The 25,598-nt window shown below is 44.3% G+C and overlaps 1 protein-coding gene across 1 annotated transcript; it reads right to left on the bottom strand.

Annotated features, from left to right (window-relative positions):
• Positions 1–14,516: 14,516 nt before the first annotated feature.
• On the bottom strand, positions 14,517–24,982 carry lzts3 (leucine zipper tumor suppressor family member 3). Its single transcript, XM_007898012.2, has 3 exons — positions 24,506–24,982; positions 19,264–20,088; positions 14,517–15,424 (listed from the first exon to the last, which is right to left on the bottom strand). The coding sequence occupies exons 1-3, from the start codon at positions 24,938–24,940 to the stop codon at positions 14,678–14,680; spliced, it is 2,007 nt and encodes a 668-aa protein (XP_007896203.1). The 5' UTR covers positions 24,941–24,982; the 3' UTR covers positions 14,517–14,677.
• Positions 24,983–25,598: the final 616 nt, after the last annotated feature.

Raw genomic sequence — 25,598 nt, 5'->3', positions numbered from 1 at the left:
AATATAAACATGGACTGGTTGGGCAGAGTGGCCTGTTTTTGTGCTGTACATCCTTCCTAAATATTTGTAAATCCAAACCTGTCAACATGTGTATTTGAATTTGTACAAGATGTTACCAGCTCAATAGGATACATGTCCAGGCTGAGATATGCCCCTCGTGGAGGGAAAAGACATTGCTTGCTGTTATCCTTTTTAGGTGAACAAACTTTCAGTTTCTCAGCAGTGCCACAGGATGGCAATCCTTCAACGTTTAACAATGCAGTTGCTCACCACACACCTCAGAAAGAATATAATAATCCTTGCATCTGATATTGCGCCTTCACGTTGTTGTTTCACAGATTATACTGTAAAGTGAATTGACTATATTTTGTGGGTGAAACGTGGCAGCCAATTTTGCACAGCAGTGTCCCCCTGCAAATAGTTGTTGGTTGAGTGACCAAATTATTATTATTAGTAGTAGTAGTGGTATCAGATCTTGGTCTTGAGGTAACCCAAAAATATCTTAATCCAATGTACTTTCACAAGCAGAAAATATATTTTGTCAGCCTGGCTCAGTTGGTAGCACACTGCCCGCTGGGTTAGAAGATTGTAGGTTCAAGCTCTGTGTTGGGATATTGGGAGTTTATAGTCTAGGGTAACACTCCAATGCAGTCCTGGAGAGAGCTGCATTATCAGTGGTGCCATCCTTTGGATGGCATGAGGTTCTGTCCAAGTGGATGTTAGAGATCGCATGGCACTATTCAAAAAGAAACTTTGTGTCAGCAAATTCCTACATTCAGCCTTGGAGTGAATGACCAATAAATCCAGAATTGGTCAGAACAGCGGGAGACCCTCCCTTCTCTTTGTGAGCAGTGCCATGGATTTTTAATCGCTACCTGAACAAGCATATTTGTGTAGCGCCTTTCACTTCGGAAGAACATCTCAAGGTGCCTTTCACTGGGGTTTAGGATCAGGAGGGGTGGAGGGCAGGGAGGGTAGGGGTAGGAGGGTGACCAAAGGAGTAGTCGAAGAAGAGGGTCTTGAGATTACCCTTGAAGGAGGCAAGTGAGGGGTGAGGCGAGGAGAATGTGGGATGGAGTTCCAAAAAGTCCCCAGGTTAAAAACCTCATATGAAAATGAGTTCTTTCAAAAATGCTACCTGTATTTTCCTGGAGTGGAGTGTCAGCCTACACTGTGAACTCAATTCCCCATGCAGGCCTTCAATCAGAAAACTTCTGACTCGTGCATCAACTTTATTGCCCTCAACATCTGGGTGTCCTTTCTTGTCACCAAACAATCTGAAGGCCAGAATAAAAGGTGGCAGCGACACTAAATGCCTCTAAAGACTAGTAAAGACTACTAAATGCCTCTAAAGACTGAAAAAGGAGAGAAAGAGCAGATACCACAATGATAATAATAATTTGGTCACTCAATCCACAACTGTTTGTGGGACACTGCTGTCATTTTGCCCACAAAATACAGTCAATTCACTTTACAGTATATTCCGTGAAGCACTTTGAGACGTCTCAACGACATGATAAGGCGCTATATCAAATGTAAGGATTATTATTATTGATCTTCAATGGTCCAGAATAAAGAAATGTAATCCAAACACTGAACCCATCAGTGAAACAAAACTGCAACAAAGTGAACAGTACATATCTCGCTAACATCAAAACATTGTCACTGCTGAGAAAGACGCAACAAATCTTACCCCAAAATACCAGTGAATCTTTGAATATTTTTGCTAAGAAATCAAATTTAAAGTTCATCTTATCTACAGTAGTTGAATTAGAGAGAGCATTGATAGCTTCACTATTTGTAGCTATTGTAATAGTTATAAGCGCTCTGAGACGCCGTCCGGCGTGGAGGGCGCTATATAAATCCAAGTTGTTGTTGTTGTCATCTCTTTGAGACGTTCTCTTGATGTAAATGGTGCTGTATCAAATGGAAGAATTGCTTTTATTATCTCTCACTTTGGGATTCATTGATAAAGAGTGAGTTTCTTGACATCTATCGCTGTGGCTGGAAGCTTTTTAGAATGTGCTATTTTGGAGTGAGAAGCATAGTCCCACTCCCCAAGCCTGCCTTCAACTGTCTCCTGTACAACAGTAACTGAAATCTCAAGGTGTCATTACGTTTAACAACTTGAATTTACATAGCGTCTCGCATGTCTCAAAGCATTGAAGGACCAGATATTTCTCTTACTCAGGAGATGCTTGTACCATCATGTGCCTAGGATTAATTAATATCTATCAGAGAGATTTAATAATAATCCTTGCATTTGATGTAGCGCTTTTCACGTCTTCTAGACATCTCAAAGTGCTTCACAGAATAGACTGTAAAGTGAATTGACTGTATATTTGTGGGCGAAATGCAGTAGCCAATTGCGCACAGCAGTGTCCCACAAACAGTCGTGGATTGAAATGACCAATTTTTTTTTTTGAGGGATTATTATCAGGCGTCTGGAGTAAGGAAACTTGCCCAAGGTTTCACCTTGCTGGGAATCGAACCCAGGTCTCTCGCTTTACTATACAGTAAATGCATCAATCATCAATAATGAATTTGATTGGTTTGCAATACAATCAGGCTTCCTAAATTTAACTTTTTATAATTTGATTTATTTTAAAATGCAGAATCCATTTAAATTCAGACATTGGTGATCTTTAACTGGACACACGTTATACATGATGACTTCGTTATCATGCAGTGCTCTGGGGTAAAAAAAATGACACCAAATGGATCCATCCATGTACAATGTGTAATAAAGAGATATAATAAAGAGATACATTTACATTAAGAGAATTCTTGATGGGTTAGTAACACTTCTGCCTCAAAATGAGATAATTATAATAAGAATCACAATGCTTGCATTTGGTATAATGCCTTATCATGTCATGGAGGAGTCCCAAAGTGCTTCTCAGAATATACTGTAAAGTGAACTAACTGTATATTTTGCAGACAAAATATGGCAGCCAATTGTGCACAGGAGGCGAGTGCTCTAACCACAACACTACAGGACTCCAGAGAAGGGATTTTATAGAGACCTCTCCTCTCACCTTTAAAGAGACAGATACGCAGAGGGCATAAGTTTCAGCATTATGAGGATCACTTTTAGGAAAGGCACAAGGGTGTATTGCTTTACACAGTAGCTGGTTGAGGCCTGGTCCCTGGACTCATTAAAAAGCAGCTCGATTATGTAATAATGGAAAGTTATTTTGAAAGGATGAGATTAATAATATAATTAATAATTGTTGTAATTCATATAGCAGCTATAATACCAAAGATAATTACTGACTTTGATTTTGTAAGCAGATTTACTAGCTAATTTGCAATCAGCAAAGTCCCCAAAACAGCCATCAAGTGAATGAATGAACAATTTATGTGGAGGACTCTTGCCCAGGAAGTGAAAAGTCCTTTACATTCATCTTGCGTCATTGGTGAATCGTTTTCTGGGACTAATAATCCCTCCAAGAAAAAAACTTGGTCACTCAATCCACGACTGTTTGTGGGACACTGCTGTGCGCAAATGGCTGCCGTGTTTCACTCACAAAATATACAGGCAATTCACTTTACAGTATATTCTGTGAAGTGCTTTGAGATGTATCAATGACGTGATAAGGCACTATATCAAATGCAAGGATTATTATTATAATAAAAGGTTGACAGTCAACATGTAGTAATGTAGATACTGCTCAATTCTGTTTCGGGCACCATTAAGACTGGTATTGGCTCACCTCACAGCCACCTGTGGTACCTGGAAGCTATGAATCCTTGGGGATTGATGGCAAGGTGTCAGAGCTCATGTCTTTTTTGATGGCTCACTCAAGCAGTGCAGCATGTCCACCGAGGCGTGTGACGGGAACAGTGGACTCCTCCATGCAGATGCCTTCCTCGCCCCTATGCAAAGACATTAGCTGCCACACCACAACCTATGGAACAAGCCTCCATCTGTTAAGTGCAACTCTTTCTTCCTTCAACTTATGTTGCGAGAGTCACAATCCTCTGCTCAGATGAGATGTTAAATCAAGGTCTTGTCTGCCTGTTCAGGTGGATGTTAAAGATCCCGTGACACTATTCAAAAAGAGAAGGGAGTTCCTCTCTCCTGGTGTCCTGGCCAACAATCCCCCAATAAAACTTATCACTCACCTCCTGCTATTTGTGGGACATTGCTGTCCACAATTGGCTGCCACGTTTGCCCACAAAACACAGTCTATAAATTAACTTTACTATAAATTCCGTGAAGCGCTTTGAGACGTCCTCCTCATGTGAAATTGTATGGATTATTGTTATGATAAATTCATGGCACTCAGTTAAAATAAGTTGCAGAGTGAAAATAAAAGCTGAGGGAAGGAAAAGACTACAAAATAAGCTGCATAATTTTAAACACCACTTGCAAATAAAATAAGTTTGCGTTAGATCCCTTTGGATTTGCCTCGTCTACATGTAGTAACGCCAGTGATAGGTGGTTTTAGAGCAATGAATGGTTCCTGCATTTGGAATGCACAACAATCAATGGCTGAGAGCAAATATTTGCCCAAGTGTGGATAAAGCTAGACACACACGCTGAAAAATGCATGAGCTCTGGGAATCTGTGGGCTTGTTGCAGTCTGTGTGCATTTGACACAAACTTGCGGTGACAGCTGTGGAGGATGTCTGCTACTGGAGGAGCGAGGCTTCACTTGTCTGCCACACGGGGCAGGAGTTCCTGTGAAATCTCACTCTGAGGATAAACGTTGGGCAAAACTAGCAAAGAGATCGAAATTTCTACAAAAATATGTTATTACGAGCTAAAGTTCAGAATATGGTATAATTTGTAAATTTATTCACAATACAATACAAATTTATACATTGCCTTTCACATCCCGAATACGTCCTAAACTGCTTATAATAATCATCATTGCATTTGATATGTCCGAGACGTTTCAAAACGCTTCACAAAATATACTGTAAATAATAATAATCCTTGCATTTGATATAGTGCCTTATCACATAGTTGAGACGCCTCAAAGCGCTTGACAGAGTAAAGTGAATTGACTGTGTATTTTGTGGGCGACTGTATATGCTTAAAGGTTTTGGTCATTACAAAAGGTTTTGGTCAACTACTCCAGCAGTTACCCCAATACACACTCTGGGGTCACCAAGATGGCTCTTGCCAAGGTAAGCGAGATGTGTCCCTCCAGGGAGAGAGCGCACATTCCATTCCAACAATCTATCTCTGGGACTTCCATGTGTGGGTCGGATGCATGGAAACCTCAGTTTGGTTTGGATACTCTTAAGCCTGGGGATGGGTTTCCACATGTGTCAGACACCCGGCTGACCAAAACAATACTGGCTTGGCACTTGAGGGTGGGGGTTGAAGCTGAGAGGGATGTGTGTGGGTGGGGGGTAAGATGACTGGAGGTGGTCAAAGAGGTACATTTTGATACGGTGCCAAATTTAAACTTGATTTTAATGTCAGAAATCTATTGGAGTGCTGTAGAAGAGGAAAGTGATTTTGAGTGAAATCCTGCAGTGGCAATCTGCCTCTTGGAGGGCAGATTTGTGTGTCTTCAAATCCCTTCATGGCCTGGCACCTCTATAACCTGCTTACTCCCCAATCCACTACCCACTTCCTCCGCTCAACGGGCTCTGGCCTCCTGTTTGTTTCTCGTGGGCTCCATTCCACCATCAGTGGCTGTGTATTTAGCCACTACGCCCTAAAACTCTGGAACACTGTTCCTCTATCCCTCTGCCTTGCCCGCTCCTTTCCCATCTTCAGGTCATGCTTCGATCGTGCCTATGGTCACTTCCCCCCCTCCCCCCAGCTTGTCACTGTGCTCTGCCACTGTCAAGCGGTTTGGGACCCTGCCCTACGTGAGGGGCGCTGTATAAATGCAAGTTGTTGTGTGTGGGGGGGGGGAGGGGTGCAGGGCGTTATAATTCATTTCCTTGTTAAATTGAATACAGTTCTCTTCTTGGTTCCTCATCTATTTCAATTGCTTTTTAACTTGTATAAATGATAAGATATTAATATGCCTGTAAGTTGCCTCTGGACCCGTAGAAAAGAATGACAAAGATGTATTTTCAAATATATGTATGTGTGAATGTGTCTGGGTCGTGAGCACACACGTGTTCCACTTGAGGGAGTTGAGACTCAGAGTTCAGGCTGACACTCCAGGGGAGTGCTCGGGGAGTGATGCATTGTCGGAGGTACGGTCCTCCTTTTGAATAGTGCGATTGCATCTTTGACGTCCAGACAGGGCCTTAGTTTAACATCTCATCCAAAGGACAAGAAAGGTAGAATAAGTGGATGTTGCTGTTGTTTCTACCTTGCCAAAAAGTGCCTGTGAAAGAAGACTGACAAAGTTGGTTGTAAAATATCTATCATTTTTTAAAAAACAAAAAAGCTTTTGCTTAAAGGAATCGCTACAAGCCAAAGCCCTAACAGGTAGTGGGGTCCTAGTAGTGCTCTCAATGACCAATGACTCCAGTAGTACCTAAGCCTAAGTCCTTGCCAACCTGCACCTAATACTTTCTGGAATTAGGTAATCAGTAAGCGTCCCTCCAGGGAGAGAGTGTGCAATCCATTCCAATAAATATCTCTGGAATTTCCATGTATAATATAATAACAATAATCCTTGCATTTGATGTAGCACCTTATCACGTCTTCAAGACGTCTCAAAGTGCTTCACAGAATATACCGTAAAGTGAATTGACTGTGTAATTCATGAGTGAAGCGAAATATTTTGTAGGTGGGATGCATGGAATTCTTGATTTAGTTTGGATATTCTTAATAGGTTTCTGCACGTGTTGATACTTGGCTGAAACAAAAAGAAATAAAAAAGAAAACTGGGTAGTAATAGAGGCTCAGTTGGTAGCACTCATACCTCTGAATCAGGTGGTTTGGGGTTCAAGCCACAGGACTTAGAGCTCATAGTCTACACTCAATCATTCCACCTCACCCCCTCCTTAGCCTCCTTTAAGTCCCGCCTCAAAACCCTCCTCTTCGACCATGCCATCGGCCTCCCGCCTTCCCCTCCCCTCCCTTCTCCACCCCTGACCCCAGCTCGGGTCTGAAATGCTGTACCCTGTCCAGCGCCTTGGGCCGTCTTCCCGACGTGAAAGTCGCTGTACAAATGTAATCTTGATGTTGTTGTTGTTGTTGTTGATGCTCCAGTGCAGTGCTGGGGAGTGCTGCATTGTCATAGATGTCGTCCTTTGGATGAGACATTAAACCGAGATCTCGTCTGCCTGTTCAAGTGGAGGGTAAAGATCCCACGGCGCAACTTGAAACGTGAAAGGAGTTTCTCTCCTGGGCCAACAATCCTCAGATAAAATTGTCATTCATATCATCATGGGACATTGCTGTGTGCAAATTGGTTGTCGCATTCACCTACAAAATACACATTCGCTGTACTTTACACTAAATTCTGTGATGTCCTTGAGATGTCCTCTCGACAACGTGACAAGGTGCCATATCAAATGCAAGAATTATTATAATAGACAAAAAAAATGGCTGCATAATAAAGTTGTGGCATTTTTACAGCGCTTCCTTATCACCGTGAAATGTCTCAGTGTTTTACAAGTAATTGCTGTCAAGTTACTCGGTGAGCCTGAAGCTCCCGGGTTCAAATCCTGCTTTGGCAGCTGTGTGATTTGAATTGAAAATAGTTTGTAATTTGAGCTCACTGCAAAACTGCTAGATCACCAATGTCATTCAGAGAAGGAATATCTGTCACACGTTCCCGGGCTGGTCTCCACTTGACTCCCACACGGTGCGGTTACTTCTTAATGACAGCAAGAGAGCAAGGTGCTGATTTGTAAGAAACCACTATGGAATCGAGGACCCTATATATAACAAAATAATAATACTTACATTTGATATAGCACCTTATCACGTTATTGAAACATCTCAAAGCGCTTCACAGAATTTATTGTAAACTGGATTGACCCTATAGTTTGTGGTCGAAACACGGTAGCCAATTGCACACAGCAGTGCCCCACAAATCGTCAACAACAAAAACAAGTTGCATTTATATGGTTTGCGTGGTTTCTGCAATTATTGTGGTTTTGCCCACAAAACAGTCACTACACTTTATAGTGTACCCTGTGAAGCACTTTGAGATGCCTTGAAGATGTGATAAGGCACTGAATCAAATGCAAGGATTATTATTGTATAGCATCTCAGCGAGTTGGATTGAGTGACCAAATTGGAGGACACGGGTCCACCATTATCTCAGGGAAAACAGAGGTTAGTAATAAAGAGCGCTGTTTTGTGGGCAACATAATTTGCATCTCCACCAACGGTTTCTCCTCCGCCCCACACGGTCACCTGCAATGTACCTCAAGGCTCTATCCTCAACCCTCTTTTTCTCATTTACACGCTGATGATCTTGTTGATATCATCTGCTGCCCTCGGATTCTGAGGTTTAACGTCTCATCCGAAGGCCAGCACCTCCAACCACGCAATTCACCCCCAGCACTGCACTGGGAAGTCAGCCTAGACTATAAGAATTCAAACTCCCAACGTGGGGCTTGTACCCACAACTTTCTGACTCAGAGGTGAGAGTGCTCCCAACTGAGGCAGGCTGTCACACAAATAAGAAAGTAGAATACTGTACCACACACCAAGTCTCCTTAAAAGAAAGAGCACAGCTCATCAAGACATCAAGGGAAACAATAGTGTGATCACATTTATTTTATTTGTATAATTTAATTCATGAACAATGTACAAATGTATTTTATGATACAAAAGAAATCAAACTTTAATCTCAAATATAATACAGATATGTCAACATTTCAAAATTAGAATAAGGTTATTTGATTGTGACCTATGGACAAAATATTCACAAAAGGCTGTCAAACTGGTGCACAACTACGTGAGAGACTCAGGAGGGCTCACTACCACTTAGATCAAATTGAAACATTGCGGGGGTCTAATTTGCACTATTTCTAAACAGGATTTCTTAAAAAGAAATCCAAATCCGAAAAATAGGGGGGTGGGGGGGGAGGGGCAAGGGATCTCCTGGAAACTGGGAATAAGTCACGCTGATCCCAAGAGAACACCATTCCAACTCAATGTAATCCCATAGCGACAGGAATTCTGATGGCATTTCCTATTGAGGGATCCTATTCCTATTAAGGAATACCACAAACTACAGGGTGTCCACAAAGTCCTCTTCTCCACTATTACAAAACAGTGATATGTGACTATGGAGGAGCTGACACAAGTGTCAGAGAAACATTTCTCCATTTCTCCTCCTCACTCCATCATGTTACAGAAGATGTTGCACTGAACATGGCGACGGATCATTATCTGCCATGAAAATGATGGCAGTCACACACACCCATCCTCTGGACATCTAAATACAGTTAAACACTTGTACTGAATACAATGAAGTGCTTCTAAATACAATTATCGTCATTCTTCCACATGTTTCAGGATGGTCAGGGCACTGGAGATAAAAAATGGGGGTAACATAACTTTGTGGACACCCTGTAGACTCTATTCTCCTCCCACCCCTAACCCCCATCAGTTTTGCTTCAGTGCCACCCAGACGGGATGGTTGGGGGCTACAGTCTGTCACATTGTCACAGTTTCCATGAGTGATCTTGTGGGAAGCTTTTGAGCAGAATGAGAACTGGCTGGCTGTCGGCCTAGAAGTTTCGAGAAGAAAGTTCAGTGCTTAACCACACGAGCTGTCCGGTCTATTGGCAATGTATGGAGATGTACATCATATCATTTTTATCATTTAATTCCTCCCTTGTGGTTTCCCTGCTCCACATGGCATCTCTGGCCCTGCTCAGCACTGGTGGCAAAGTGCCCAGTCTCCAATAGCTGGGCACTTCCAATTCATCCATTGATATTAACTCAACAACTCAATCATAATAACAATTGCATTTGATATAGCATCTTATCATGTTGTTGAGACGTCTCAAAGCGCTTCACAGAATATACTGTAAAGTGGATTGATTGTGTATTTTTGTGGGCTAAACATGGCAGCCAATTGCGCACAGCAGTGTCCCACAAAAAGTCATGGATTGAGTGACCACATTTTTTTCTTTTGAAGAAATTATTACCCCAGGAAAAGTGATCCACCAATCGACTAACAACTGGGTTCCTACTTACTGCTAAGTAAACCGAGACGTGTGGAAGGAAACTTGCCTAAGATTTCGCCCTGTCTGGGAATCGAACGCAGGTCATCTCGCTTGCGAGGTATGCTCTAACCACTAAGCTACAGGACTCCCATCCCCAGGACAACCAACCTCAGTATCTCAACCATCCAAAGGCCCAGCTGGAAACCAGTGTTCTCATGTTGTGTTGTCCAACATGGTGGAGCTCCAGTGCACAGTGCCACCGTGGCCACTGACTTGTAAACCCACGGCCATGATTTCTGCCATCTAACACATTGTCACACAATGCTCCAAACACTCCTTTTGTTAGAAAACCCGCAGCACATACAAATTGGTCACTAAATAATAATGGAAGAATTTAACTAATGGCTGTGAATTTGGAGTCGACGAGCAAATTTATTTCCATTTTCCATCCCCTTTACCTCTTCCTTCCCCACCCCCCTCCCTTCACCCCTGGATCGGATTCAATCAATTTAATGTCCTCACTGGCAGGATGTGGACTGGGAAGCTCCTGCCAGAATTCTTCCTCTATAACCTGACTTGACCCTCATGCAGCAATCTCTAAACACACATCCTACAATCCTGACACTAAAATAACAGCGGTCAATTCTGGACACAATTGTAACAGCTACACAACACCTTTGTGAAACTTACATGGAGGATTTAATGTAGAAGTAGACATCGCCTCTGCATTCATACCTTTTGCCGTGCTTATAGTATGTTTATTGCTCTATGTTGTTGGGGTGATTTAATCTAATCCCGCATTCAATGCCATAAAACCTGTGATAATTATCATTTCTGGGACTTTCTGCTCCCGTCGATGTCCCAACAACAAGTTGCATTCGTATAGCACCCTTCCCGTGGGCTAGTATCTTGCAGTGCTTAATAATGACATAGTTTTGAAGCTGAGCCGGTGAGAGAGGAAAGCTGACTGTAGACATTGTTGAAGAGGAACGTTTTCAGGTGCGATCTGAAGACAGGCAAAGAGGGGGCAACGCGGAGGGGTTGAGGCAAGCAGTTCTAGATGTTTGGGGTAGAGGGTTGAAAGCACTCTGTCGATGGTGGAGTCGAGGAGTGTCCCAGACAATCATTAAAGTCATTATAATAGTAATATAATAATCCTTGCATTTGATATAAACCCTATAATGTAGAAATGTCTTACAGTGCTTCACGGTGTCAATTTATGTATTAACAAGCTCCTACAGCAGCCAAGAGGTGGCCAATTTATTTGGAGGATTATTGGCCGAAACACTGGGGGAAAACTCCCTTCTCTGTACGAATAGTTTCATGAGATCTTTAGCATCCACCTGAACAGACAGACTTGATTTAATGTTTCATCCAAAGGATTGCACCTCCAGCAATGCACTGGGACGTACTGAACTGAAAGTTCCTGGTGTGGGGCTTGAACACACACACATACACCTTTTTGACCCAGAGGCAACAGTGCAACCAACTGAGCCAGGCCGGTATGATCTGAATCAGCCGTGAAATGCAGAGATCTGTGAGCGGGAGGTTCAAACCTGATGACAGCTGACACAGATGTTTTGCACCCAATTAAATGCAAGGATTATTAATATTATAATTATTTATAAGAAGTTAGGAGAGGGAGAAATAGTTCACCATATTATATATATGTGTGTGTGTAAATATATATATTTAAGTGCCAGTCATTGACAGCAACACCTCCAAGAGCAAAAAGTTTGTGATATGATCGATATTGCCAATAGTGATAATTACGACATTGATTGTGGCATTTTTCACCCCGTTATTTCTCCTCTAGCTTGTCTGTAATAATCACTAGATTAGTTTGGGTGAAGAAAACCTTTTGGCCCTTCCAATCTCATCCATCTCTTCCACTACCACACCCACGCTTCCCTGCTCCTTCTCAATGGCATAGCTGAAGCCAGTTTTGGCATTGCCATGAATATCCAAATATCTCTCTCGACCAAAGCAAAGTGTCCTACAGTGTCCTACAGTGTGCCAGCTCTGGAAGAGTGCATTATGGAGCATTGGTCAGCTCACAAGGCCCTTTGACCTCTGGGTCACTAACATGACTTTGGCAGAGGCCATCAATGACCAAGGCTGAGGAACTGTAAACACTTAACTTCCCGAGAGACTTTACTAAATAAACTTTGGTATGAATTAAAGTGCTAAATAGAATTCAGCATACATATTATATATAGATAGCACCAAGAGCAAAACAGAAATGTGTTTGCCATATAGTAAGAACATTCATTTATTTCCTCTTTTATTGTGTGGGCCATTGCCTCACAACTTGTTACTGCATTAAAGTTTAGAAATTCCACCTGGGCACAGATTCAGGCTATCATGTTATTATGCTGTTACCATAATGATGATTGCATTTGATATAAAGCCTTATCACGTCACTGAGACAGCAGAGTCAATCCACTTTACAATATATTCTGTAGCGCTTTGAGACAATTGCATCCAGCAGTGTCTCACAAACAGTCGTGGATTGAGTGACTAAATTAGTATTTTGGGTGGGGGGGGCGGGGAAGCTGGATTATCATCCCCGGAAAGCGATCCACCAATCGACTAACAGCCGGGTTCCTACTTACTGCTGGGTAAACAGAGGCGTGTGGAGTAAGGAAACTCGCCTAAGGTTCCGCCCTGCCCGGGAATCGAACCCGGGTACTCTCGCTTGCGAGGCGAGCATGCTAACCACAGGATTTCACAAAGGTTTCGCACCATTTGTTATGGACATCTGTGACTCTCACCACAGTGAGAAGATACACAGCAAACGTATTGTCTACTTCTAGAGAATATCCTTAGCAATGTAGCTTCAGAGTGATTTACATCTACCTTCACATACATTGTGGGGCGCACACACACGACAATTTACATGTAACTAACAACGCAGCCTCCACCCAACATCTACCAGTGACTAACGAATGGATTAACTCTTCTGCGAAATGGATTGTACAACAGTTAATAGCGAATCAGCAGCAGTGCTGTGAGGAATCACAGTGATAGAATCATCGGAAACATTGAGACATTACAGACCAACTAAAAAAAAATTCTTTCCTTTTGGGTGGGAAAACAGCAGGAATGAGGCTCGTCACAAGAGTAACTGCTCTTGGTGTTTCCTTCTCTGTTACACTAATAACATTTGCGCCATCGCTTGAAATGTTTCACACTATGAGTCACTTTGAAGTGTGGTGACTTATTAATACATAGGATAACGTGACAACTAATCCTAATCTGTACCAGTGACGTCCCACAGAGTAATAGGTGAATGGCCAGGGCACGGAAACTAGTGCCTTTGGGACTCTCTCAAACACTGGGACGAGACTCATATCTAACTAGATCACACGATCGGTTCAGATGAAGAAGGCCCTTCAGCTCATCTGATCTTATTTCTCCAGAACACCTGCTTACCATCCCCTAATCACAGCATCAAGGTTTTTTTAAGATGAATCGCAGCGTCCTGGCCTCAACTAGCTTTCCTTGCAAACCTGACCCAGTTGTTCATTACTCTCTGGGTTATTACTTCCTGGTGTCTGTCCTGAAATTGCCCCTTTGCGACTCTAAACCCATGTCCTCTTGTTCCATTGTCTTGGTTCCACAAGTCCTGTCAATGATCCAGGTTGGCTGGATGTCGACAGCAGTGCTCTGAACATTGACTGAACAGAGAGTAAGTTCAGCCAGAATCTCACGAGACTGCACTGAAAACAGGAACCATAACTGGCAGCATGAAAATGTGGGTACGGAAAGAGGGAGGGAGAGGATTTACTGCCTCATCCAGCTAGAAAATTAACAGCATGAACGCAATTTTTCATGACAGATTTGATGTAAAGAGCCTTTGATAACTATTGTTGATGATCATGAGGAACACGTTACGAGTTGCCGCAAATTTCACCGCGTCCCCATAGTATTTTTCCCCCTCCCCCAATGCCTCCACCCTTCACCACCACCCTTCCATCAGAAACAAAAGGTGTCGAACAGAAACAGGTCAATTTCAATAAGGATTTGAGCCAATTAAATATTTCACTTGAACCAACTACATGAGGCTACGCCAGGATCAATCAGAAGCTGATCGCCACTGACAGCAACTTCCGACTAGAAGGTCACAACAGAACAAGGGCACATTTAACGATCAGCGTACAATATTCTCCCCCCCACCCCCAATCCCACCCAGACTCCTTTGTGTAAATGGGCCCACTTGTTCAGGGTGTCTACAAAGTCCTCTTATCCCCCAGCCCTCACTCGTTGCAAAACAATGATATGAGACTATGAAGGAACTGAAACAAGCTGTCAGAGATGCATTTCTCCTCCTCACTCCATCATGTTACAGAAGATTTTGCATTGAACATGGTGATGGATCATTATCGGCCATGAAACTGATGGGGCTCATCCTCTGGACGTCTAAATACAGTTAAACACTTGTACTGAATACAATGAAGTGCTTCTAAATACAATTATCATCATTCTTCCACATGTTTTAGATGTGGGTCAGTGCAATGTAGAGTGAGAGAGAGAAAAAAAAACATGGGGGTAACAGGACTTTGTGAATATACCGTACGTTAAGTGCAAAGTGTTACGGTCGTTTTGAGAGCATATTTCATATTTCCGTGGATTCTATGCGCTCCAGCCGGGAGGGTGTCCATTGTTTGATGTCGTCGGGGCCGGGGGAGGTGTCCTGGTCGCTCACCTCGCTCAGCCTGCCCTCCAGCGCTTGGTTCTTCTGGTACATCTCTACATAGTTCAACTGCAGCTGCTTCTGGTATTTGATGACCTGCTCCTTCTCCTCCTGCCATGTCTGCCTCTCCTCCTCAAAGCCACTGATCTGCTGTTCCCGCTGCTGCCTCTCCAGCCTCAGCTCTCCCTGCAGCCGCTCGATCTGCCTCTTCAACACCTTCACAGCATCCTCGTTCTGACGCCGCATCTTGGCCTCGTCGCTCTCGCACATCGGTGGGGCCTCGCTGGCTTTCTCCGGGGGTTCGTCCCCAAACGTGTCAGGCTCCCCCCCTCCGCCACCCCCTCCTCCATCCCCTTCACCACCACCGCTGGCCAAAGCCTGCTTGAGCGCCGAGATTTCTACCTCGTTGTGGCCCAGTTTCTCCCTCAGGAGCTGGGCTTCGTTGGCTTTCCTCTGCAGTTCGTTCTCGCAAACCTCCAGTTCCACGCCCTTGCTGCTGAAGGAGCCCTTCAGCGCTGCTATCTGCTCCTCCTTGTCCCTCAGGGCAGCTGTGGCCTCCTTCAGCTGAGTCTTCAACCCCACCATCTCATTCAGCTTCTGAGCCACGTCATTCTGGGAGTCCTTCAGCTGCTGTTTCATTAAGGAGATCTCGCCGGCCTTCTGACACACCTGGGAGCACACAACACAAGCATCAATGAGCTCTGTTCCTTTGCTTTATTTCCTTGACATTGGTCCACAGTCACTGCACCTCACACCAAATCCTGTGACCAATTTTATATGTTCTCCTGCCTACATCAAATGTATTGTCGGAGACGCTGTCCCTCAGGATAAGATGTTAAACCAAGGCCCCTTCTTCCAGTTCCGGTTAAAGATCCGAAAATGGATGGAAGCACATATCGGAAGAACACCTAAAAGCGCTCGCTCTTAGCACATTCAAGATCATCGTATCCGAACCAATGCTACCTGTGTTAAGTATTAATAACTACAGTACAATAAGAATACGTTGTAATAACTAGTTTCTGTCATGAATCGTCAATTGAGTAATTGACTTCACTCAATTCACACAAATTATATTTTATAGCACCTTTCAAGTAGGGAGGACACCTCAAGACGCTTGACAGTCAAGGATTTGCACCCGATCTAGGGGTTGGGATCAGGAGGGGTGCGTCAGGGAGGGTGGGGGAAGGAGGGTGACCGAAGGCGCAGGCAAAGAGGAAGGTCTTGAAGGAGGCAAGGGAGGAGACAAGGCAAAGGGACTGTGGGATGGAGTTTCAAAGGTTGGGGGCAGAAAGGCTGAAGGCCCAACTGCCAATGGTGGGGTGGGGTGGGCCAGGCGGGGAACATGGAGCAGACCTGAGTCCACCGAGAGGAGGGAACGGATAGGTATCGAATTAGCAGGTCACAGAGGTAGGGAGGAGCAAAGCCATAGCAGTATTTTAAAACAGAAGGGAGTTTCTCCTGATGTCCTGGCCAACAAATCCCCCAAATAAAATTGGTCATTCACTCCACGACTGTTTGTGGAACATTGCTCTGTGCATCCTGGATGCTGCTTTTCGCCCATAAATATACCGTCAATCCACTTTGCAGTATATCCTGTGAAGCACTTTGAGACGTCTCAACGATGTGATGAGGCACTACATCAAATGCAAGGATTATTATCATTATTATTCTTCTGAACTGACAATCGCAGACACAGGGATACAAGTGACAGCTGCATACAATACAACATAATATAATTTACATTTATTCAGTGCCTTTCCCGTCAGGAGGACATGCCAAGGTGCTTGACAGTCCTGGCTTGACACCCAAGCTGGGGGTAGGAGCTGGGGAGAGGGGAATGATGACTCAACGAGGAAGGTATTGATTTGGACGTTGAACGAAGTGAGGGAGGATAGAGTTTCAAAGGGTGGGAATATTATATTATTATTATATTATAAATATATAAAGTAATAACAGTAAGCTCAAATATAATAAGAATGCAGTAATGATACTTGCATTTGACATAGAGTCTATCATGTTCACAGATGGTTGCGGTCAAGTGCAGTGAATGTCTATTTGTAGGCGATCACAGTAGCCAAATTGGGCACAGCAAGGTCCCCCCCATCTGCCATAGAATGAGTGATCAATTTTATGTGGAGGATTGTTGCCAAGACACAGGGAGAAACTCCCTTCCCTTTACACATGGTGATGTCAGGTCTGAATAACAGCATTTCAGAGCTCAGCTTAAACATCCCGTCAAAAGGGATACCGAAGGTCAAACGTGACAGAGGGTTAACAGTTTTGGGGAGAGAGAGAGATGTCCTGCTCTGCTCATGCCTCAGTTTTTACAACAACATGAACAGAGTGAATACCAGCGATTTTACGTTAATCGACTGACCATTTTGAAGAGTCTAGACTTGCTAACAGTTCTAGTGATTATAATAATAATAATCCTTGCATTTGATGTTGCACTTTATTACATTGTTGAGACGTCTCAAAGTGCTTCACAGAATATACTGTCAAGTGAATCGACTATGTATACTGGGGACAAAACACAGCAGACAATGGTGCACAGTGTCCCACAAACAGTCGTGGATTGAGTGACCAAATAATTATTATTTATTTAATTTATTTTTTTGAAAGGATTATTACTCACCAGAAAGCAATCCACCAATCGATTAACAACCGAATTCCTACTTACTGCTAGATAAACAGAGGAGTTTAGAGTAAGCAAACTTGTCTAAAGTTTCGCCCTGGGAATCAAACCCGGATCCTCTCACTTGTGAGGCGAGTGCTTTAACCAATACTGTACAGGACTCCACATATGGTACAGGACACTGCTATGAAAGCAGAACCTATAAGCGGGAAATGATCCAGCACAATTCATGATAACACAGAAGTTATTGAGTTACAGTACAAGAGAGACAATGGCTGAATGCCTTAGCAAACTACTCCTAGACCAGCATAAACAATAGAGGGTTTCAACATGAGGAATGGTTTTGACAATTAAAGACTAATGGGTGAGTGGGTAACAAAAAGGCATAAATTGAGGATTGTAAGCAGAAGAAAAGAATGTATGTGTGTGTGTGGGGGGGGGGGGGGGGGGTGGGGGGGTGGCGGGGTGGGGGGGGGGATAATAATTATCCAACACAAAGGGCTGTTGGAATGTGTTATCCACAATGTCTGCTGAAATTGAACCCGTGGCATGATGATTTACAAGGGAATTTGAGCAGTAATTGAGGGGAAATATTGAGGTGCAATGTGCAGTATGTGATGCTTATCACTGACTGGGATATTCTGCTCCTGAAGATGACCCAATGATGACATCCGTGGCACGGGAGTGAAGAGGGATCCTCTCTTCTCACCACCCCCCCCCCACCCCCCACCCCACCCCTGACTATGTTAAAATGGCTTTTCCCAGAAGTTCTCTTTTTGGATGTTCTCCTCACGTGAAAGGCATTGTATAAATGTAAATTGTATTGTATTGTGCTGTATTGTAGCGGTCACAGGTATCCCAGTGTCTACAGTTGTCATTTCAGGAGAATAATAAAAATAATCCTTGCATTTGATATAGGATCATGTTAGATTGAGTAGAATATGTAGAAATTATAACACCTTATAGCAATAAGACAGTGGTTTAAAATGTTAAAATAATACTGTGGTTGTTGGTTTCAAGCACTGTGAGAAGCTGGCACAACCTTTAGTCCTGACGTATAAGGTAATAGCCACCTGGAGATAAGGGGCAGACCATGAGCCTGGTACCAGGACAATGGGATGTGTGTCTGAAAGCTTTTTCTTGTAAGCCAGCTACACTCTCAAGGACAGTACTGAGATACGTTGAAGCCTGTCTCTATTCCAGTGAAACCTCTTTGATCAGGTTAGACAGGACAAAGGAAGACCAAAATTCTAAAGGCTATAATCTTATCTGGCTGAAGCAAAGGTTAGAGGGGAAGTCAGTATAATTGGGGTGCTACTGGACAGAGGTGTGTGGAAGCAGAGCCAGAGAGAAAGAGAGAACGTGAGTATAGCAAACGATTGCGCCTGAGAAGCAGACACGAAAGACTGAAATCAGGCTACAGCCTACATAAAACTGGTAGTATGACTATTTACCTCTTTTGCTATATACTCATAAACCGTTTGTGAATAATAAACCATTATACCTTTATTAAGGATTTTTGAGTCATTATTTCGGATCCTCAGGATCGGTATATCCCAACAATCAGATCACGTTGTTGAGATGTCTCAAAGCGCTTCACAGAATGCACTGTAAAGTGAATTGACTGTATATTTAAGGGCAAAACGCGGCAGCCGATTGCACAGAGCTGGCGCAACCTGATTGCGCAGATAGTTGTGGAGTGAATGACCAATTTTATTTGAGGGATTTGTTTGCATGGCACCTTCAGTCACTCTCCTACCCAACTTTCCTGCCCTCCACCCTTTCTAATAATAATTCTTGCATTTGATATAGCACTAATATATACAGTCAATTCACTTTGCTGGTGTAAAGTGAGGACCAGTGAGAAGCTCACCTCCCACTTGGTTTCTTCCAGCCTAGGCAGCAGGTCAGCCTGCTCCTTTTTGAAAGCCATGCACTTCTTCTCCAGCTCCTCTCTTTGCTGCAACAGCTGCCCCATATCCTCCTGCAACTTCTTCTTCTCCTGCTGGAGCTTGAAGATCTGGAGCTGGAGGGCCTGCTGGGCACGCTGGGCCTTCTTGGAGACCTGCTGAAGCTTGTTGGCATAATTCTGCCTCAGGTCCTCCATCTCCCTCTCCCAGATCTTCTGCTTCTCCTCGAAGACCTGTACAATGGCCGCCTCGCTCTTGTCCAGGCTCCTCCGCATCTGAGTCACCTCCTGCTCCTTCTCCCACAGGCGGTCCTCCAGGTCCTGAATGATGTCGTCGTTGGACGGCGAGTGAAATGGCGGAACCTCGCTCATGTGATTGAGTTTGTTGAAGGAGGCCACACTCTTGCTGGAGGAACGTCCGCTGTCCGAGGTGGACAGGCCGTTGTAGCCCAACGTCCCCCTGTCCACATAGGAGTTCCCGATGCGGTTGATGTGGCTGGTGGACGCGCTCATTGGACCCAGATGCTGGCTGTACCCTGTCCCGTAAGTGGGGAGACTGGTCAGCGAGTTACGTCCGGAATCGGACAAGCCTCCGCCATGGTTTATAGTCCGCCCCAGTCCCACTTTGTCCCTCCCAGCCAAGGGGCTGTTTGTGCTGGGCTGGGGGCCCAGGCTTTTCCTACTGTCAGTAATCCCATTGCTCTGTGGGGGGCAGAGGTTCTGCATGGAGTGGAAGTTCTTGGGGACGACGGGTTTGAATGCCGAAGGCCTGATCAGCGACTCACTGTTCTGCAGGGGAAGAACAGAAATAACATAGGAACATAGGAAATGCTACACGAAAGAGCAATAACAACTTGCATTTTTATAGCTACCTCATACAGGGTAGCGCCCCAGAGAGCTCGACAGTGGCGGAGCACAACATTGATCCGGGTGGATAGGGTGGTGACTGTAGGCACGGTTGAAGAGGAAGAAAGAAGAATAGGAAAGCAGACCCAAGTCCACCCAGTTCACTTTCCACCATCCTGGCAGTCGTATTTGCATATGTCAGGGTTTCCTAATGCGGCATTCACCACAGCGGCAGGTGTAGAAACATTACATACTTTAATGAGTGTAAGTAAAGCTGTTGTGTTAATTTATGCCGACACAGATGGTGACCTGTAGGCGGCAATGCTCCCTTCCTGGGAAGTTGAATTTTCTGTTCAGATATGGCACCAGGTACTACAATACAAGCCTGCCAATATTGGCTTGGCAATGGGTCCCACAATACCAGCCTGGCAACAGGTCCCACAATACCAGCCTGGCAACAGGTCCCACAATACCAGCCTGGCAACAGGTCCCACAATACCAGCCTGGTAACAGGTCCCACAGTATCAGCCTTAGACTTTATTTTGTTATTTTTCCTCTCTCTCTCTCTCTTTCTCTGGAGAAAAATTGGACAAAGAGTTGCCTTTTAGCATAAAGAATTGCTACAGGACAGCTGAACTGCCAACAAACAAAGAAAAGTTAAGCTACCAATTGCCTAATGCTTGTTGTCAGATACATGTGCCAACACAGAATCATCTGTAAACTGGAAGGGGAGCTAGGATGCCAATCATTCCCCCATCGCCCATCGCCTTGTAGATAATCAAGGACTAAACAATTAATTCCATTCATCAGCTTGGACTGAATTTAGCCGGACATGTCCCAGGGGAACATGGCCTTTCACATTCATTTGATATTTCGATGATTAAAAAAAGCGGTGAATATTAAATGGCTGTAATCTTTACAATACAAATTTACATTTATACAGTGACATTCACATCAGGAGGACGTCCCAATGAGCTGGACAGTCTTGGCTTTGCAATCGAGCTGTGGGAGAGAAGAGGGAGCCGAGGAGGTTGGGGAGAGGGGGCTGCAGGAAGATGACTGAAGACATGGACAAAGAGGAAGGTCTCAAGATGAACCTTGAATGAGGTGAGAAAAGGGGCGAGTGAGGGAGACTCCGAGATGGAGTTCCAGAGATGAGGGACAGATAGACTGAAACGATTTATGTCCGATTTTTTAATGGGAATAGAAGCTAAACAGCAGCTCAAGATTTTACTTCCAAAACACACAGTTGCTGCTCTTTGCAGTAATCCTGTGAAGCGCTTTGAAACTCCCTCCTTATGTGAAAGGCACTGTATCAAATGCAAGGGTTATTATTATTAATAAAGATAGGCCCTGTGCATTTTCTGAGTTTTTAAAAAAATATTGCATCAATGCTATTAAGAAATGGCAAGATTGCAGTCAATAATTATCAACTGGTTTTATGGTCTATACAGTGATCTCCGTCTATTCTCTCCCTCTTCCTTCTCCAGTTTAAGAGCAGGATACAAACCTCTCCACATGTTCTAATCTACCCTCAAGTCATGGGACCAATGATAAGCCTTTAACAGCAAGGATTCATTCATTCATTTACCCACTGGGGCCTGGGATTCTTACTCAGCTCCTGTTAAGTCTGCAAGTAAAAGCTCTCATGGGTAGGTTGGGTCATGGGAAGCTTGTCAGTCAATTCTCTCACTGGTAAACTACGCCTTTGTAGCTGGTTAAACTCCAGCAGTTACCCCAACACACACTACCTCAACCCTATCTCTAATAATCTCCAAAATTAGGCAAGCAGGGTGGATCCCCCACCGAGGGAGAAGAGATTGGGTAATCCATTCCAGACCCAGGGAAATTTGCATGTCTAGGTGACATACACGTGTAACTCTCAGTCTATTTGGATATTCTTAAGCATGGTGATGGGTCTCCGTATGTGTCACATGCCTGGCTGACCCAAAAAAATCATTCCTGGAGCTTTTTAATGTTGTCAAACCTGTTGAGCGAGTGTTTGTGTGTTTTACATTGCTCACATGAACCTGGTGCTTTTCTGTTGAAAGGTAAATCAATGAAGTTGTTTGTGCAGCTGTAACGGTTGGGGGTGGGGGAAGGGAAATTTCCAAAGAGATACACTTGTGGCAGAGAATGACATGACATGACGTGTGTTTGGTACAGTGCCTTATCACGTCATTGGAAAACGTCTCAAAATGCTTTACAGGATTCACTGTGAAGTACAGTCATCGCGTATTGGCACTTAGAACATTCCAGAATAATATAGATCCCTTTTGCCCACAAAATGCACAGTCTACTTAACAGTATATCCTGTGAAGCTCTTTGAGACGTCTCAACAACGTATTAATGCGCAGATTATTAAGGATGCAAGGATCATTATTATCTCTATATAGAATCTACAGCTATTGGGCTCAACTAGTCCATCTCCACACGAGCTCCCACCACTCCTATTCCCTCTCCCATACCCCTCTACTCCTTTCTCCCTCGTGTACTGCAGCGCTATGTGAGGAATGAACCTCGCTGTATCAAACTCACGGAGAATCTTGTCATTCTCCTGCAGCTTCAGAATCTCTCCCGGGGGGAGGGGGTAGGGGGTCGGAGATGGATAGGGAGGGTATGAACTCTACACCAGGCAAAGGAGATATATCCATATGTATGTGGAAATCTCAGTCTGGTCTGGTTACTCTTAAGCTCGGTGATGCATTTCCCTGTGTGTCAGACACCTGGCTGACCAAAAGAAAAATCATCTGCACATCTCACTACCAATCCCTGTGACTCAAGTTTCAGAGCATCAAACAGAGCACTGGTCTGTCTATTTAATCAGACCACAAACACAGTTTGAATGGTCCCATGTCAGCAAAGCCTTGATTTCCTCTTCCCCTCTCCCCAACTGCGAGCCAATAGATTTGGCTTTGAAGTAGTTCACTGGGTGGTTAACTGTGAAATCCGCCTGCTCAATATTATTATTATTTTGTATATTTTATTCTTTTAAATTTAGTTATTCAATCCAGATTGTGTGTGGGACACTGCTGAGCGCAATTGGCTGCCGTGTTTCGCCCACAAAATACATGGTCAATCCACTTTACAGTATATTCTGTGAAGCGCTTTGACACAACTCAATGACATGATAAGGCGCTATATCAATTGCAAGTATTAATTATCATTATTATCATAGATTGAGTGCTTATTTTGTTCAAGAATTTGTATTGAGATGAAGGGACAATGACATATGGGTTGGGATATGTGACATGTTGGTAGATCACATCACTGCATAATTGCAGTCAAACCAGTCTTAAAGAATGGAGTGATTGTAGTGCTTGTGATTTAGATATTGTGGTAATAAAAGCCCCTCCTTCATCTCTCGAGCCTGGACGGTCAGTTCTTCTCTTCAATCCCATTTGTGCCTGGTCAGATGGACATTAAAGATCCCATGGCACTACTTGAGAAGAGAAGGATGTTTCTCCCGTCTGTCCTGACCCTAGGTAAAATTGTTCATTCACTTCATGGCAGTTTGTGGGACATTGCTGTGACATGGGAGCAATAAGGTGCGAAAACAGGCCATCAGTCCAAATAGTCTGTGCCAAATATTCATGTGGAGTTCATACTCCATATGAGCCTTTGACCCTCCATTCTCTTCTCCCTCATATGTGCATCAAGTTTTCTCTTAATTGGCTACTGTGTTTGCCCATGAAGTACACAGCTACTTTACACTTTACCCCCTCCCTTGCCTCCTTCAAGGCCCATCTCAAGGCCTTATCTTCAACTGCATTTCCGGTAACCCTCCTACCCCCACTCTCCCGGCCCTCCACTCTTCCTAATCCCAACCCCCAACTCGAATCTAAATCCTTGACTGTCCAGCGCCTTGGGACATTCTTGCATTTGGTATTGCGCTTTTCACATCAGGAGGAAGGCTCAAGGCACTTCACAGAATTTACCGTGAAGTGGAGTGACTATGTATTTGTAGATGAACTCAGCAGCCCAATCGTGCAAGGCAATGTTCCGCAAACAGCCATGAAACAAGTGACTACCACCAACAACGACGACAACAACAAAATACTAATAATAATCCTTGCATTTGATATAGCGCCTTATCATGTCTTCGAGACGTCTCAAAGCCCTTCACAGAATATACTGTAAAGTGAATTGACTGTATATTTTGTGGGCGAAACAACAATAACTTGCATTTATATATCACCCTTCACACAGGCTAGCGTCTCGGAATGCTTGGTCCAGTTTTATTTCAGGGATTGTTGGTCAGGCCAACGGGGAGAGAAATGCCCTTTTTTGAACAGTGGCAGGGAATGTGTAACAAGGTGTTGTATCAAATGCGAGGGTTGCTATTGTTGTGTATATTTACCTGCTCCAGTTTGCCGGACACAGGCAGGATCTTGGGCGGGTTGCTGGGCTCCTTGTACTGAGGAGGAAGGTTCTTCTCGTTGTTGTTGGTCACGTCGGTCTTCATTCGCTCCCCCTTGCGGAGGTCCCCATTGATGTACAGGGCGTTGGAGACCTTACCGGGCTTGAAGCACTTTTCGTTGCTGAGCTCCCAGGAAGCGTACCCATTCCCCAGGCTGCTTTGCTGCCGCCCACCGATGGGAGCATGCACTGCCCTGTGGTTGGCGTTGACGCTCTTCATAGCGAACTCCTGCTCGTTGGCCACTCCACTGCCCACACTGCCCATTGTGCACCGGGGGAAGCCAGCCTCCGAAGGTCTGGGGGCAAACGAGGAGTAAGAGTCTCGGCCGTGGTAACCAGGCTCAGTGCTGGAGGAAAGCATCTGAAGTTTGGCCATGCTGATGTCTCAGAGAGAGAGGGACAGCATCGGTCAGCGGCCCTGGAAGGCAAGAGAGAAAAGGTCATTGACTAGACTCCCTGTAATCCATAATAATCCGGCTTGCTCCATGTCCCCCGGCGGGTCTGACCCTCCATCAGCGGTCGGGCCTTCAGGCTCTCTGCCCCCACCCTCTGGAGCTCCACCCCATTCCCTTCATCTCACTCCCTCCCTTGCCACCTTCAAGGCATGTCTCAAGGAGGAGTCCCTCCTCTTCGACCGAGCCTTCGGCCACTCTCCTATCCTTCCCACCCCTCCCGACATGAAAGGCGCTATACAAATGTAATTTTATATTGTATTGTAATAATAATTCTTGCATTTGGTATAGTGCTAATCACGTCACCAAGGTATCTCAAAGTACTTCACAAGATTTACTATAAAGTAAATTGACTGTGTATTTTGTGGTCGAATGCGGCCCCCAATTTGCTCACAGCAATGTCCCACAAACAACCATGGAGTGAGCGACCAATTTCATATCGCAATGTCCTGGCCAACAATCCCTCAAATAAAATTAGTCACTCGTTCATGGCTGTCGTGGAGTCCTGTAGCTCAGTGGTTAAAGCACTCGCCTTGCAAGCGAGACACCTGGGTTCAATTCCAGGCAGAGGGCGAACTCTTG

This window comes from Callorhinchus milii, unplaced genomic scaffold (genome assembly GCF_018977255.1).
Source record: "Callorhinchus milii isolate IMCB2004 unplaced genomic scaffold, IMCB_Cmil_1.0 Scaffold1, whole genome shotgun sequence".
Classification (NCBI taxonomy): domain Eukaryota; kingdom Metazoa; phylum Chordata; class Chondrichthyes; order Chimaeriformes; family Callorhinchidae; genus Callorhinchus; species Callorhinchus milii.
The sequence above is the reverse complement of the archived record's forward strand: the minus strand, read 5'-3'. Positions and strand labels throughout refer to the sequence as shown.

What these genes read in the sequence shown, in the direction of transcription:
- lzts3 (XM_007898012.2), bottom strand. Translation starts at nt 24,940, where the DNA reads ATGGCCAAACTTCAGATGCTTTCCTCCAGCACTGAGCCTGGTTACCAC. An exon ending in TGTCCGGCAAACTGGAGCAG is followed by an intron (nt 20,089 to 24,505) that starts GTAAATATACAC and finishes CTTCCCCTGCAG; the next exon opens with AACAGTGAGTCGCTGATCAG. An exon ending in TGGAAGAAACCAAGTGGGAG is followed by an intron (nt 15,425 to 19,263) that starts GTGAGCTTCTCA and finishes GTGTGCTCCCAG; the next exon opens with GTGTGTCAGAAGGCCGGCGA.